At 29.2% G+C, this 15,797-nt stretch overlaps 1 protein-coding gene across 5 annotated transcripts in view; it reads right to left on the minus strand.

Annotated features, from left to right (window-relative positions):
- Nucleotides 1-384: 384 nt before the first annotated feature.
- Nucleotides 385-15,797, minus strand: part of LOC127698640 (guanine nucleotide exchange factor DBS-like) — a 75,025-nt gene continuing 59,612 nt past the window's right edge. For 4 of the 5 annotated variants that reach the window (XM_052202206.1, XM_052202207.1, XM_052202203.1 and 1 more), the window contains exons 11-26: nucleotides 15,066-15,257; nucleotides 13,773-13,952; nucleotides 12,705-12,871; nucleotides 11,600-11,666; nucleotides 10,367-10,482; nucleotides 9,834-9,903; nucleotides 9,365-9,460; nucleotides 9,096-9,188; nucleotides 8,683-8,811; nucleotides 7,967-8,176; nucleotides 7,215-7,307; nucleotides 6,660-6,738; nucleotides 5,917-5,989; nucleotides 5,349-5,550; nucleotides 4,047-4,251; nucleotides 385-1,906 (exon numbers count right to left, since the gene is read on the minus strand). In XM_052202206.1, the coding sequence (XP_052058166.1) occupies nucleotides 1,818-1,906; nucleotides 4,047-4,251; nucleotides 5,349-5,550; nucleotides 5,917-5,989; nucleotides 6,660-6,738; nucleotides 7,215-7,307; nucleotides 7,967-8,176; nucleotides 8,683-8,811; nucleotides 9,096-9,188; nucleotides 9,365-9,460; nucleotides 9,834-9,903; nucleotides 10,367-10,482; nucleotides 11,600-11,666; nucleotides 12,705-12,871; nucleotides 13,773-13,952; nucleotides 15,066-15,257 (2,061 nt within the window). In that variant the 3' untranslated portion in view covers nucleotides 385-1,817. Of the gene's footprint in view, nucleotides 1,907-3,557; nucleotides 3,596-4,046; nucleotides 4,252-5,348; nucleotides 5,551-5,916; nucleotides 5,990-6,659; nucleotides 6,739-7,214; nucleotides 7,308-7,966; nucleotides 8,177-8,682; nucleotides 8,812-9,095; nucleotides 9,189-9,364; nucleotides 9,461-9,833; nucleotides 9,904-10,366; nucleotides 10,483-11,599; nucleotides 11,667-12,704; nucleotides 12,872-13,772; nucleotides 13,953-15,065; nucleotides 15,258-15,797 lie in introns of all 5 variants that reach the window. The other variant, XM_052202204.1, reaches the window with a different exon arrangement.

A 15,797-nucleotide genomic window follows, 5' to 3' on the forward strand; every position in this document is an offset into this window, starting at 1 on the left:
CCTTACTATTCACTGGTCATTCTTTTACTAAGACATAATCAAACTGAAAATTGATGTAAAAAAGGGGCAGAAGATACTGGAGGGATATTCAAACTTATTAGTCTATTACAAACTGACAAAGCCATGGCAAAAAACGACCAAAAGAGTAACAACAGTATACAAAACATAACTTAAATTAATAGGCTAACCAACACGAAACCCCACCAAAAACAGATGGTGATCTCAGGTGCTCCAGAAGGGTATAATCTGCTCCACATGCGGCATCATTTGTGTTGCTCATGTCAGTTCAAACTCTGTGATAAGTCTAATGCGGTGATGTGACAAACAAAACATTGATAGAAATGAATTGTCAGAGGCATCATATTTAAACAATGAACAAGTTAATAGCTTAGATATTTTTATTTGCATTTAGTACATATTCAACAGAGACTTAACATTTCATATTATATATCTATAGTAAACAATAAATAACTTACAGTAACAAATATATACTTCACAAAAGAAAACAAAGTATACAAAGAGTCACTACCCTTCACATCATAACTTTACTTTTCAACAATACGTCCAGACAAGACTAATTCATTCATATGTCCTAAATCAACTGGAAATCAGTTCTGTTTAGTTCAGAGGAAAAATACTTTTAAGTAAAAAATTCCAATGGAGATTTACACAAATGAACGACATTTCATGTCAATTTCACAGTTCAGGAAACAGACCTGATATAATAACTAAAATAAATGGAAAACAACTAAAAAATAATTTTACAAAATATTTTTTTTTCCATTCAATGTTTTAGAAGAAGTTAATAATTAGGGGAAAAAACACAACTTTACTTGTTATTTGATTAATGCAAAAGATTTAACCATGTTTGTTTTTTTTTAACCCATGTACAATTAATACACTTTCACAACCATTGTCATAACATTAACAATTCCATAATATGCAAAACAAATATTTGATTATTATAAACACCTTAAAAAGTGTTTTGCATTTCATATTATTCATTTCATGCAAATTAATTCACATTTTTCAGAAACTTAATACAGTGCATAAAAGCAAATTGCTTTCATGTTTTTCTTATACAGCTATTTTAGACAAATACACTGACTATATTACACTGATTTGCTTAGGTTGAAACATTTTTTTTTCTTGTGGAAAAAGTAAAGGAAATAAATATAATCTTAGCTAATTTTTAAATCTTAAATTGCACAAAAAAAAAATATGATTTAGATCTTGACATTAGAATGCCAAAAAAATAGACAAACCACCTACTTAAACTATGCATTGGTGTTTCGGTAGTTTCTGCTTTGTTATACTTTTTTAGAATTTAAATAAAGAATTATCAAGGGATATTATACAATCAGTATTTTTTTGCATCAACAAATAGACATAATTTCAATACAATATTATTGTATTAGCTCAATATCATATCTCTTTTATAAAAATATCATGCATTAAACACTTTCACAGCCATTCTAAAGTTAAATAAGTTAAATTACATTAGAAATTTACAAATATGCATAGAAATTTTGCAAAAAGTTAATATAAATAGCTATATAAAAAAAATTTCAAGAATATTTTTGTCATACTGATATGGAAAATTTTCAAAATAATTTCCAGCTGTATGTAGCACTACAAAAAAATGGTATTAAAAAGTATAATCAGAAGAAGAACGAAATTTCACACAAAGTCATTACTAAGTTTTATAAATATTAACAGTTAACATTCTTCATAACAATTGCACTTTCTAAAGAATAACATATCACAAATATCTGGACTAGAATGTGGAGAAATTCCTTGTTAGGGGAGGTAACTCTTCAAATAGTAGTCTCATAATGTATGGGACTTGCTGTACTGTTCTTCCCACTATTCAAACTAGACTTGCTAGTACTGTAATCGGGGGATCCTGAAATGAGAAAAAATATTGTTGTTGTTTACAGATGTAAAGCTGATGTGTAAGCATGACAGACAGACAAGTGGCACAAATTGATTTAAGAAACCTAGAAAATAATTCAAGTTACATCACATCTACTGTCTGACATATCAATATGAAATAATTAGTAAGAATTTTAAACAATATACTTCAACTAAAGAACAAATACACCTCATAAAAAGTCGGCATATTTTGGCTTCCACTGCTGCCTTCAGAAATGGTGTGGGTCAGAGTATCAGAGTATATGATCTCCTTAAGTAAAACTTGTAACACTTCAGAGAAAATTTTAGTTAAAATTCCTCGTAGGTTAAATAAAGATATTGCTATATTATAATTTTCTTTGAAAATCCATTAGGAAATGAAAATAAAATGCAATTATAAAGCCATTTATGTCCTAGTACAGAAATTCAATGAATATTTCAGCACAATAAAAAGGGTCAGTTTTATAATAATTGGCTTGTAATGTGTAGGATATTGTCTAATGTACATCTTCATCATATCTCTTTTTTGCTGTTTCATATGCAGTGTGCCCATATCTTTCCTAATTTTAGTGAGGGACATTTGTCTACAAGATGACAACAATAGAATAAAAGTTGGTAATTTTACAATATCAAACATTGTGGTTAAACTATAGTATTTAGTTACCAGCAAGTTTTAAAAAAGACTGTGTGTTGTTTATATTTTATAAATGACTTGTTAATTTATGCTTTACTGCACAGCAAAATTACATACAACTACATTTCCCACATAATTTGTAAAAAATGTATTCTATTTTATTTATAATGGTATTAACTATGTCAGTGTGGTACTATATTAAAGGCATGCTGTGAATCACCATTAAAATTTTTACATATTTTCATTAGAAATTACTAATTCAAATAACATGCTTCAGTAGTTACACATATTTTCTATAAGCATTACACTAAGATTTCTAACTAAAAATCAATTGTTCTTTTGTATGTTGTTTTCATTTTAAATTCATATTAATGGATTATAGATGTAAGTCCAATGATAATGAAAATAAATTATATATAGACTGATCTATTCTATGAAGATTTAAAATAAGTGCACTAAATAATACCAAAGAAATATATGGCATCAAAGGGGTTTTAAAACAAACTGACAAAAAAGCAACAAAGTGTAGCTGAGAAAAATTTAGTTGTATACTTATAAAAATGGTGTTTTTATTTAGAATATATTTGATGTATGATATTTATAGATATAAACAATGACATAAATATTGATGAAAAAAAATTAAAAACTATAATATGAAAATAAAATCAAATTTCTATTAATGAAATAGTTGATTTTATCTTAAAATAGATATTGAATATTGGGCAGTGGCTGCTATTTGAATATTGTTTCAGATGTTTTCGCCTTGTATGTCTTTTTTTAGTGAAAATATTTCTATATCTACTCCTTCATAATTGCCTATATACTTTAGACACTACAATGTGGCAGTTGGTAGAAAAATTTACAAGTTATATGAAAACAAATGTGCCATAAATAATAAATTGATATAGTGTAATGAAATAAAAATTTTATACTTCTAAATTCAAGTATTGCTAATTACAAAAAAATACACACCATGCAATTTAGTGATTACACAAAATATAAGTTATACCTCTGGTGACCACAAAATTTGTTGTCTGAATGGGGTACCTACAGGGATTATACAACAATAAATTAATTCTGAAGAATTAGGTTTACAATAACAATAATGATGAGAGAACAAAGAACAGCCAGAAGTAAAAAAAATCTTTTAAAAAATCCATTGTGCATAAAATCAAAGGGCAAAACATAATTATCCCAACCAATACACAGAAGGGACCATTGTCTTACCAAAGTTAATACTATGAAGGAACAAAAGTATACACATATAATACTATAATTTATAAATTCATCTGGTGACAGTCCATGTAATTTGCCTGAAGACAGTCTATGAAAATGATATATTTTAATGAAAAGCTCTTTAGACCATTTTTTTAACAAGTAGTGCAATGAAATGAAAGGATGAAGAACTCAAATATGGCTAAATTATCAAGCAAGGAGGGATAACTTCTAACCTTTATTGGCACATGATCCATTAAAGCAAGGGGAGATAATTACTTACCTATACTTGAGACAGAGAACTGTGAATTCGATCTAGGTATTGGTTCTAAGTAGTTAGAAGGAGCCCATCCCTCCTTGTGTGTAGTGAGGTGTTTGGCAAACCACCATCCATTAGACCCTGCTCGTAACACTTCGATGAGATCCCCTTCTCTAAATGATAGTTCTGACTGATTACTGGTATGGAAATCTCCAAGTGCTTTGTATCTCTGAAGTAAAAAATACATCTAGGATAAAGAATATCCAATATTTGTTAACTGTATAGTTGTTGTTTTACATGTGACATAATAACATACACTGTAACGTTATAAAAATTGTTGACCAATGTAATTTCTACTGTAAAAACAAAAGTATTGAAAAGTATATTTAAAAAAACAAACATTCCAAGAGTATTGCATGGCAATACATAGTCCCCTACCAGTTAAAAATTATTTGTACTGGAACAAAATGCTAACTTGATCTATAACTTGTCATGATGTAAACTATATAACAAATATCAAGTCAATATCTTCAAACATTACGAAAAAAAGTGAGGAAAACTGATTATTTGAGTGAAATTTCTTAGTCCAAGGACCATAACTCTGCACAAAATTACCAGACTGGAACAAAATTCGAACTTGATCTGTAACTTGTCATGATAAAACTATATACCAATTACCAAATCAATATCTTCAAGCATGACGAAAACAAGTACGGAAAACTGATAATTTGATTGAATTTTCTAAGTCAAAGGACCATAACTCTGCATAAAATCACAGACTGGAAAAAAATTCGAACTTCATCTATAACTTGTCATGATAAAACTGTATACCAATTACCAAAGCAATATCTTCAAGTATGACGAAAAAAAGTGTGGAAAACTGATTATTTGAGTGAATTTTCTAAGTCCAAGGACCATAACTCTGCACAAAATCATCAGACTAAAACAAAATTCGAACTTGATGTGTAACTTGTCATGATAAAACAATACACCAAATATCAAATCAATATCTTCAAGCACAAAGAAAAAAAGTGTGGAAAACTGATTTGCTGGACTGATGGATGGATAGACAGACAGACAGTGCAAACCTAAAGTCCCCTTTGACTTAGTCGGTAGAGGAATAAAAATAGATAAACCTATCTAAGAATTAGTTCTCACAAAAAGAAATCCATAAAAATGAATAGTTGACTTTGCAGCAAATTATTTTCTTGATTTTCTTATTTTCTTGATGTGTTTATATAAGGTAGATTCTTTTTTAACTATTTACAAAAGTCGTGTCAATAAATCAATCACGAAAAGTTGGTTTACAGCAAACATACTACTTACATCATTATATGATGAAGGTGAGTGTGGTTCCCCTATACTTTCTTCATCAGGATTACTACTTGTATACTCTTCCTCTGACCACACCCCATCATGACCAGTAGGGGTTGGAGATTCAGGAGATCTCATCTCTATTCCTACTGGCAATGTTGATGTGTTGTTATTCAATAGATGTTGATTTCTCCAGTTGTCTACTAAGTTACTACTGAAATAAAAAAAATAAGAAATAAGAATATTTGAAAAAAATAATACCAAATCCAACCAGTTGATTGTTCTAAACATTTAAAATTACTTTAAAGGTACAAATTTGCTGCACCAGATGCATATAAATTAAAATGAAAGCAATGATAATTATCAAGGTCTAAATTTTTTAATGTCTACTTTTTGAGATTACACGAGTTTTCATGCATATTTCAAACACAAAAATGTTAAAATGAGAAACAAATTAATCCTTTTCAATCAATTACCCTTTGTACCTGTATGTTATTTTAATGTGAGTTTATTCGTGTAAATCAATAGAAAATGATGTTTTAGGTATAAAAAGGTATAATATCAGTATATATATACTTACTTTGAGTATTTAGTTTCCTGATCTGTGATTGATACAAGATTTTCTTGTGACTGTCTCAAGGTCTTTTGCGTGACTACAAAGAAAAATTATGTGGTTAAGATAAGTTTTCTATTAAACTAATATTACTTGTGATGCGTCGAGTGATCCAACACCTTCTAACGGTACAAGCTGGTAGAGTAATAAGGATGGATACCCGAAAGTATGCTGTGGTTGTCTTAAAACCTCGGGAAAATAATGATACACAAAGACAACAACATCCTTGATTACTGCAAATTCTTTATTCTGGTCTACATGTAGACCAGAATAAAGAATTTGCAGTAATCTAGAATGTTGTTGTCTTTGTGTATCATTATTTTCCCAAGGTTTTAAGACAACCACAACATACTGCAAGGAAATTCTTTATTCTGGTCTACATGTAGACCAGAATAAAGAATTTGCAGTAATCAAGGATGTTGTTGTCTTTGTGTATCATTAATATTACTTGTGTTTTATTTCCATTAAATTTGTACCTTTAAAATCATTGTGATTGGATAATTTTTAGAAGAAAGATATATTTAACATTTAATAATTGTGAATAATGTACTAAAAAAATAATTGTGAAATGGTAAGAGCATATGCAATATATATGTAACTACAAGTATGCTGTAAAAATTAACAATTTAAAATATACTCATTAATTCAATAACTGCTAATATGAGATTCCAGTATAGAATATGTGACAATGATATAATTAGACTGCTTACCTTTAAGTTTGTCAAACTGACTCATAAGTACTTTTTTGATTTCTTTCACCCACATGTCTTTACAATTCATATTGGGTGCCTGAAATGAAATGTAAGATGTTTCAATTCAACAACTCTATTCTCATGGGTTTAACTTAAAGAAGAAAATTTCTTGTCTTCAATTCTAAAAATCAAAAGCTAAAAATATTTGGTACACATTGGTAAAACTACATAAGAAAGCACCAGCAAAACAAACATTTGAAGAAGTAGGAAATCACCTAACATAACAAACTCTAGATCAAGGAACAAGGATGTACATTTTCTAGACTAAAATGTTCTTTTAATATGTATTTTCACTTCTTATAAAAGCCTTTCATTGGCTTTGGCTTTGGATGATGTATCACATGTACAGATTAGGACGGTTAACACCACTACACATATCATCATGATATGTAATATTCAACACCCCGAAAGAATTGTTATTTTTCGAATGTTTTTCCCAATTTTTTCAATAAATAAAATTCATTAACATTCAAAGTGATGCAAAGAAAGTGGTATTTATCACCCACAACTAACCTGTATTATATAGACTTCTTCTCTGCCTCTCAACCATAACTCAAACCTCTTCTTATCTCCCTTTACATTTTCTGTTAACCCAACCTGGACCATCTAGAAATATAAATTCTGACATTTAAAATCTATACTTTACGATTGATAATGTTAATTTAGATTTTTAATTACTGTACAGAGTATATTTTATTTTGTATATAAAATCACAGGTACACATATTTCAATCTTCAATTGTTTAATCGTATGAAGGTTTTTATCTGTTTTTAAATTTTGTCTTATAATAAAAAAAGTCATATTGTTTAACATTTTAGGAACACATCTGTTAAGCAATCTGTTTATAATCTTCATTTATACAGTAGATATCTACATTTTTTCAGAATACATAAGCTGAATTTTTTTATTGGTTGAAATATATGCCATGTGATGTTACAAACTTTCATATCTTATGAAAACTGGTTACCATGTTGAGACATATGGTACTATTGATAATGGTAAACACTGAACATATCCTTCAAATTTTTACCAACACTATCAGCCATTTATTATCATTATTCTATTTCCTTGTTATATTGATATTCCCTTAAATCATAAAAGTTGATTGTAGATTTTGTAAGTTTCAACAGATAAGGAAGCAAGTGACATAGTACGTGCTTAAGCATGAAAATCTTTCATGTCTAATGTTTTAAATGTGCTACACCACTTGCATTCAAATTGTTTAAAATAGGACAAACCTGCATAAAATTTTTATAAAATATTACCTGTAAGAGATTCTTAAAAACATAAACTCCTTTATCAACACCCGTCGGAGATTCTTCTTTCTTTTTACACAGTAATATGGATTTTTCATATAAGAACACATGTCTATGCATTGGTTTAAATCTAAGATCCTTAATTCTTCCTCGATGATGTTCTGTAAATACGCAAAAGCTGCCCTGCATGAGTAATCTACCCTGGTCAGAAATATTACCCTGAAAATGGAAAAGATAAACATTATCATACAAACTTCTACTTATTTACTCTTGTATTAACTTTATCATTGTTGAATTCTTGAAATTAGAGAAAAGAAGACAAATTGCACTTCTATAAAAGTAGCTAGAATATGGAATAACAAATGTATAAAGTTTCATGGAATCTTGTCTAAACTGAATCTATGTGGTACTGACGATTTTGTGGAGATTATACATACAGGTATGTTTAATTTACACAGGATTTTTTCTGTATGTCAAGATACAATAGTTCAGTTTAGACTGGTTTCCAATGTATGCAGGTTTCATTTTGACAGGTTACTTTTACTATGATGTTGTCATATTATAGTTCTAAATTTTACTAAGGACATCGCAACCAATAATAAAATGATTATAAAAAAGATTCATGCATTTTTCATGTAAATGGTTCACACGCAAGAAAAATAAACTTGAAAGAAATACATTTGTTTTTATTTGTACTTTAAAAGTGATCAATAAATAAAACTTACCGGAAAATTAACAATTGAGACTTGATGTAAACTGTCATTGACATATCGTACTACAGCTAACATACAGTCTAATGCCTCCTGTAACTGTGTCTCACAGGCTTTGTCATGGTCAGTAAACCGTAACATTTCCTGAATATAAAATAACAAGATAGAGGGTATCCATGGAATCATTTTTTATTCTAATGATATTTTAATATTTCCTCTATTCATTATCTGTAATAACTTCAAACAAGTTTATGCTTTATTTGAGGACTATTAGCTGCAAAACAGAAAATTTCCCTCGACTTAAAATATGTATTTATTCTATTTATTTTGTATTTATTAACTCCTATTTGTTGAAATCATTAAAAAATAGAAATATAACATTCAAATGTTAAGTTATATACATAATGACAAACAAACATTGAACTTACCTTAAGTAATAACTGGTATTTTGTGATTCTTTGTACAGGTTTCAGTAAATATGCCCCTAATGGTAATTTATGCCCTAATCGTTTTTGACATTCCTGTAGAGAAGCAAAATATACAAATCAATTGATAAAATTACAATTTAAAAAAGTCACAGAAATTTGGAAGTCTTTAGAAAATAAAGAAAGAGATATATTATGATTTGTTCTTGAATTATCTCCCTTGTCACAATTTACAAATATTTTTCCTAAATTGTCTCCCTTAGACTACTTACCATAAAAAATGGATTCTGATCACCAATGGTATTGCGTAGTTCCTCAGACCTGTGTTTATTTTGGCAGTAAATACTATATAAGTGAAATTCTTCTTTCTAAAAGAAATAGTGACAAAATATTACTCTTGATGTTTAATGTTTGAAATAAATCTCATTTCAATCATTTGAACTCTATGAAATGACACCACTCATGGAAGTTTTAATACTGATACTGTAAACAATTCATATATTTTGTGTTTAACTATTCCCATAACTGTAATTGGTATACTATTTTCCATGAGTTTCATATTGATATACAGTATGTTCTTGTATAACCTTTCAATTTCAACAGTTTGCATTTGTATGGGATTTGTTTTAAATTGCTCATCTCTTTTTATCTTCTGAATTTAAAAGTTTATTTTAAAATTCCAAGCATTTTCTCCAGAGTCTTACTGATTAATTCATTTTAAAATAAATCCCTCTTACTCACCCTATTAGCAAAGCATTTTCCTACTTTTGCTGGTGCATCTCGGCAGTTTTCCAACTCATGTAAAAATACACTGAAAAAGATTTTAAAAAGTTATGTTTAATAATATTCCAATCATATCAAATTTGGAGGTCTTCCCATCCTTTCTTATGGAGTTCTACAAATGTTTTATTGATGCCTTTAGTTCATTTACATGTATTGGGCAACAGGACAAAAGTTCATGGTACAGTGCCATTTCCTATTTTCATTAAACAAAATAATAAAGAAGTATTTTTATTAATCTAGATACTTTAACCATGCTTATATCTCATTTTTTATATGTTTGCATATTTTCAGCATTACACTTTTTGCCTACTGCTTTTTGTTTGTCCGCCTTTGTACCACTGTGACATGCTGTGTCTCATTTTTAATATGCAGATCACAAGGTTCACAGAAAGACTCTGAGCTAACTTGTCGTTGCTGATACTCTTTAATGCACCTGTTTGTTGCAGAAGAATTAGGTGGTGAAAATAAGTTAGAACTACACAATGACTTACTTTCTATGAAAATCAAAAATTTGCTCTAAATTTCCAAACAAGACATCTTTCTTGCCATTTAACTGGTCTGGTATCATATTTCTGAATGCTGGGTTATCCATTTGTTGGAAATATCCCTAAAAAGTAAAAGTAGAATAATCTTTATATCATATATTGGTAATGATTTCTTAAAAATGAATGAAAGTGTTCATCAATGTACAAGTCTTCTGAAGACTCAAACAGAATTTGGCAAAACTATGAAATCACGAATCTGTAAAAATACAATTTTTCCTCAATCAAAGAATACAGATACCCACAAAAAAACATGGGGTTTTTGGTGTGTGTGGTGGTAGTGGGGATTGAGGGAGGGAAAAAATATTTGACCCTCTAGACTCTTTGAGGGAATTCTTCTAAGGGTCAACTGATCTTAACTTTGTCATAAAATGACTGAAAAAAATTTCTGGGTTGCTCAGTAATAATGAAATCAATAAATTATATTTGATCATGATTTTGGATATGAACAAAACTTAAGCATATCAAAAGCTTTTTTTATTGTTTTTTCAGATTTCAGAAACAAACTATTTGACCAAGAATCTGCAACTGAAGTAAAATTTTTTACAAGGTTTTGGAGCTCAAGTCTGAACCATTCCTCACATACATTGAACTCATAGACATTCTTAAGAAGAAATAAAATAAAGAATAAGATAACCCATAGATAAAACAGGACAAAAATAAAATTCAAAATACCAAATGTCTATAAACTTAATAAAATTGTAGGGGATCAGTTAAATCGGCATCCGTTTAATTTATCAGGTAGCTTATCTCAATTATAGAATTTCCTGTTAACATTTGTTATCAGAGTTTACCTCGTCCCCTCACCTGTGCTTATATCTTTTACCTATCTCTGCAGGTGTATCAGAAGATAGTAATTCATAATATAGATACAGTAATCTAACTTCGTATTTTGAAAAGGGGTCTTGGTTGTTTACATAAAATCCATTGTAGGATATTTAGATTTCAAAGCTTAAAACAGTTCATGTATATTTATTGCTTTTAATGACCTTTTCTTAAGATGAATTACTTGAGGCTATAAAATTTAGAAAGACAAATACCAGTACTTTATTCATAATGTCCCATAAAAAGATTGTTTATTAAGCTCAACTTTGATTGATATCATTAAAAAGGAATGCTTAATGATGTTAGTTTTGAATTTAAATTATTATTGCTGTGTGGTAGATTGAATTTTTGTCATACCTGCACTATATCTTCTAATTGTGCAACATATGTCTTTTCTGTTTCTATTAGTTCATTCAACACATGTCTGTAAATAAAATAAAAATTTTATGGATCATGAGTTTTAAATATTGATTTGGCAAACTTTTTGTAAATTGAATCTATAATTATACTACAATGTGTAAATTATTCAAATTTTCTATATTTATGTAGAAACAGCTGTCTACAAAGCAATATCCAAAATCTATTTACATAATAAATCCTTTTGGTTGTAAATTTTTCCTCATTACATAAAAAGATGTGGATTTCATTGATGATGAATTTTAAGACGATTGTAAAACATGAGATATTCTGATCATTTTTACCCACCACCAGGTCATATTGGTGTACAAAGCAAATAAAACATCATATAACAAAGGTTCCAGCTTACATGAACCATATAAATCCGCTGAATTTGCAATACAGTATCAACATTATCTAATATGATTTTACAGCAAGATGAAGAACCTAAAAAAAGGCACTGTTTTGGGTTTTTCTTGGGTACTTGTTTCCAAGCTGCATATGAGGAATCTCATTTAATGAAAGGAATTACTACACTCCCCCCATTACTCTAATCCCTAATGTTTACAGTCAAGATGACCTGTGAAAGAACAAATTGCCTTGTACCAAAGGAGAAGTTAGGATGCTCTATGTGTATCTGTTCTGTTATATGAAAATTCTAAATTTCATATTTCAAACAGAGTTTGACAGAAATTAATCTTAGTTTTATCCACATCAAAATGCTAGGAAACAAATATGTACCATGTTGTGTTACAAACAGTTTAATCCTCGCTTTAACTTTTTATTTACAGTCAGTTCAAAGATCCTTAGTCTAAGTACAGAATGCCTGTGTATCCTAAGAGAATGACCTCTAACCCTGGCCTCACACAAATTATATGCCACTTTACAAGACAGCATGTAAACACTTATTACTTAATTTTGATGTAAAAATATATTTTTGCCATCAACATATTCTTTCTGATAAGTATTTGATATGGTTTCCAACGAATATTTACATAAAGATTTCTTTATCAGTTTTTAATAAGTAAGTAAACAACTTAAAGTTAGATTTTAAAGGACGACATACCTTCGTTTGGCTAACAAAGTATCATTTTCTGATAATGATGATACGGAAGACACTGTTGTCGACATCGAGGAGCAAGAACTTCTCGTTTTCTCACTACCAGTGTCAGAAATATTTCCTACACTATTTGAAATATATTGCTGATGTGAAGGATACACGTCTGTTCTTACCTGAAAATAAAAGACATTTATTGGTATATAGAAATTTCAATTTCCTGAAATCATGAATCATTAGAAACACCTAAGAGAAACACCATCTTAGTTTAAAATCAATGTTTTCAAATAAATTGGAGGTGATATTTTTGATAAATATGGTTTAACAGAACTCTGTTTGCAATACAAATATAGATATTCATTTTCTTGTCTTTTCCTGTTTGGTATTAAGCTACATCATAGGCAATCTCCGGATTTTTTTAATGCCAGATTGAAAATAAACACATATGTACTAGCAAAACTAATTTGAACTTGTAAATTAAAGACAGAGAGCCTATATATTTGTTGCTGAATCATTTACTACTTTGTATTTTTCTTTTGGGTATACTTGTAGTAATGTCAACTTATTATCCTAAGTCAAAGGTTTACACTTGATGATTAATACTGCCTTAGGTATAAGTATACAACAAACTACTATAAATTTAAATAGTATTACAGTCATTTGTTTTTATTAAAGATTACAGTTTTAGGGCAAAAATAACAAGTTTCCAATTTATTGGTTAATTTAGATCTATCATATATTCAGTGACATAAATAGGTGAATAAATATTTAGGGCAAATAACAGTTTTATCTTAATTGAATATTAAGTCCATTTTAAAATTACACGTACTGTTTGACTTACAATTTTGCAAATAAAATCACCTAAATGAAGAGAAAAGTGTGTCCTTAATAGAAAAATCTTTGTTAATGAAAGATATATTTATACAGTGCCCACTATAGGCAGTGATTTACCATCTAGAGATGTCTGAACAAAGACAGATTTGACAGAATAAGGATGAAAAAGATTAAAAAACCAAAAAAACAACTCTCATTTTAAAAGTTTTTAAAAAGTTTTTAAAACATTTAAACAGTACACACCCTGGCAGACTTTTCATAGATATTATTAGGTCTACGACTGTTCCGTAATGGATCAGGTTCTGGAGGTGGATGTGTTGGAGCAGGATGAACTTGTCTTACTACTCTTAACAATGCCTCCTTCCTCTTGGCACACATCCCTGTAACATCTTCTATTCTCTTTAGTACTTTCTGAACAGCGACCTAGAAAGTACAAAATATTTATCATACTTATAGCACATTTGAAAGATGAATCTTACTTTATAAGTTTGAAAAAATAAAATAAAGAACGAAGTAGAGACAAAAATACTTCTCAATTGACTGATAACCAAAGGTTAATATAAAAGTCAAATAAATAAAGTCTAAAATTTAAGGACATTGTTCAATATAGTTTATACCTCTAGTCTGACACCATAAGTATCAGTATGTTAAGTTTTTCTTGTAATCATATAAAGTAGATATAAATAACTTAAAAGTAATTATAAATTCACTGGTAGTTCCAACTCCTATAAGCTAATTCCTAAATACCAAAAGATGCAAGACTCTAATATAAAAATAAGAAGATGCATATGATTGCCAATAAGACAACTATCCAACCAAGTTAAAATGAAGTTGATGTAAGCAATTAAAGGCAAACGTAGGGCCTTCAACAATGAGAAAAACCCATACTGTATAGTCGGCTTTACAAGGCCCCAACATGAAAAATATGAAACAATTCAATTGAGAAAATAATCGGCCTAATTTATAACATAACAATTTACGAAAAACAAATATGACAGACATGAACCAACAACAACCACTGAACTACAGGCTCCTGACATGGGACAGGCACATAAAGAATGTGCTAAGCCAATTTTAAAATCAGTCAACTGAGACCTATCTTACAATTAGAATATTCTGGTAGTATCAGTAATCTACTTCTGTGTTTTATACTCTTGACATATAGCACTGAATGTTTTTGCTACACATTTAAGCAGCATAAGAACTAAGTAGATGTTGACATGCCAATGTCATTAATACTAGTTTAGTTATACAATCATTCTGTTGCTAGATGTAATTTTGTTTCCAAATCATCATTTTTTTCCCCATTAAAAACATTTTTGGATAAAGCAAGAAATATAAATTAGTCAGTACTTTCTCAATTTCATGTTGAAAGTCATTTAATGAAAATATTCAGCTTTAAATTTCCTCTTTCATAGCATTACTAGTCAGCATTTAGACTAATGAATAAAAAGGTACACCAGTAACATCTCTGATATCAAAATTAAAGCATTTTTAAAAGTTTCTTTCAGTTAAACACAAAAAAAATATATTTACTCTAGTATCTGGAGTCATCATGCCCTCAAATAACTGTCTAAATTCTTTAGGATTGTTTAATTTCAGCTCTTTAGCACTGGCCATGAAATTCTCAATCTCTTTCAGAGCAGATTCTGCTTGTAGATGCGTCTGACACTGCTCTGGCTGCCGATTGGCTAAGATGTCTACACCTTTAGTACACCATTTGTTTGCCTGGAAATTCAAAATTTGATTATCATATTAAACTGTAAATTGCTTTGTTCTGTATTTCTTAATGTAACGTTACAGGAAAATGGAAAAAAAATTTGGTTAAATTTTTTACATCATCAGATAAATGATAGGTCAGTTCCGAGTGAAGGTTTATAACTTGTGTAGGAGTATATTTTACAAATTTACTGTTACATTTTGGACTTGTGTAATCACAATGACTTTTCACATCATCAGATGAACAATAAACCATTTAAAGGAGAAAAGACGGGCAGATCCAGAATTTTTAAAAATAGGGAAGGGGTAATTGTTGAAAATTATATAGACAAATATTTTGGAAGATTTTCTGCTAAAAAAAAGATATATTTTCCAATCAAAGGGGGTGTATGCCTTCTCTAAGCCCCTGAATCCACCACTGGAAGAATAAGAACCTAAAGTTGTAATTCCACAGTATTTGAAAATCAATGGACCTAATTTGACCAGTTAGTTAACTAACTCAGGATTCTGTAATTAAAGACATAAACAATTAACCGTGAACTGAAATGC

The sequence above is a fragment of the Mytilus californianus genome, unplaced genomic scaffold, assembly GCF_021869535.1.
Source record: "Mytilus californianus isolate M0D057914Y unplaced genomic scaffold, xbMytCali1.0.p SCAF_4, whole genome shotgun sequence".
NCBI classification, from domain to species: Eukaryota; Metazoa; Mollusca; class Bivalvia; order Mytilida; family Mytilidae; genus Mytilus; species Mytilus californianus.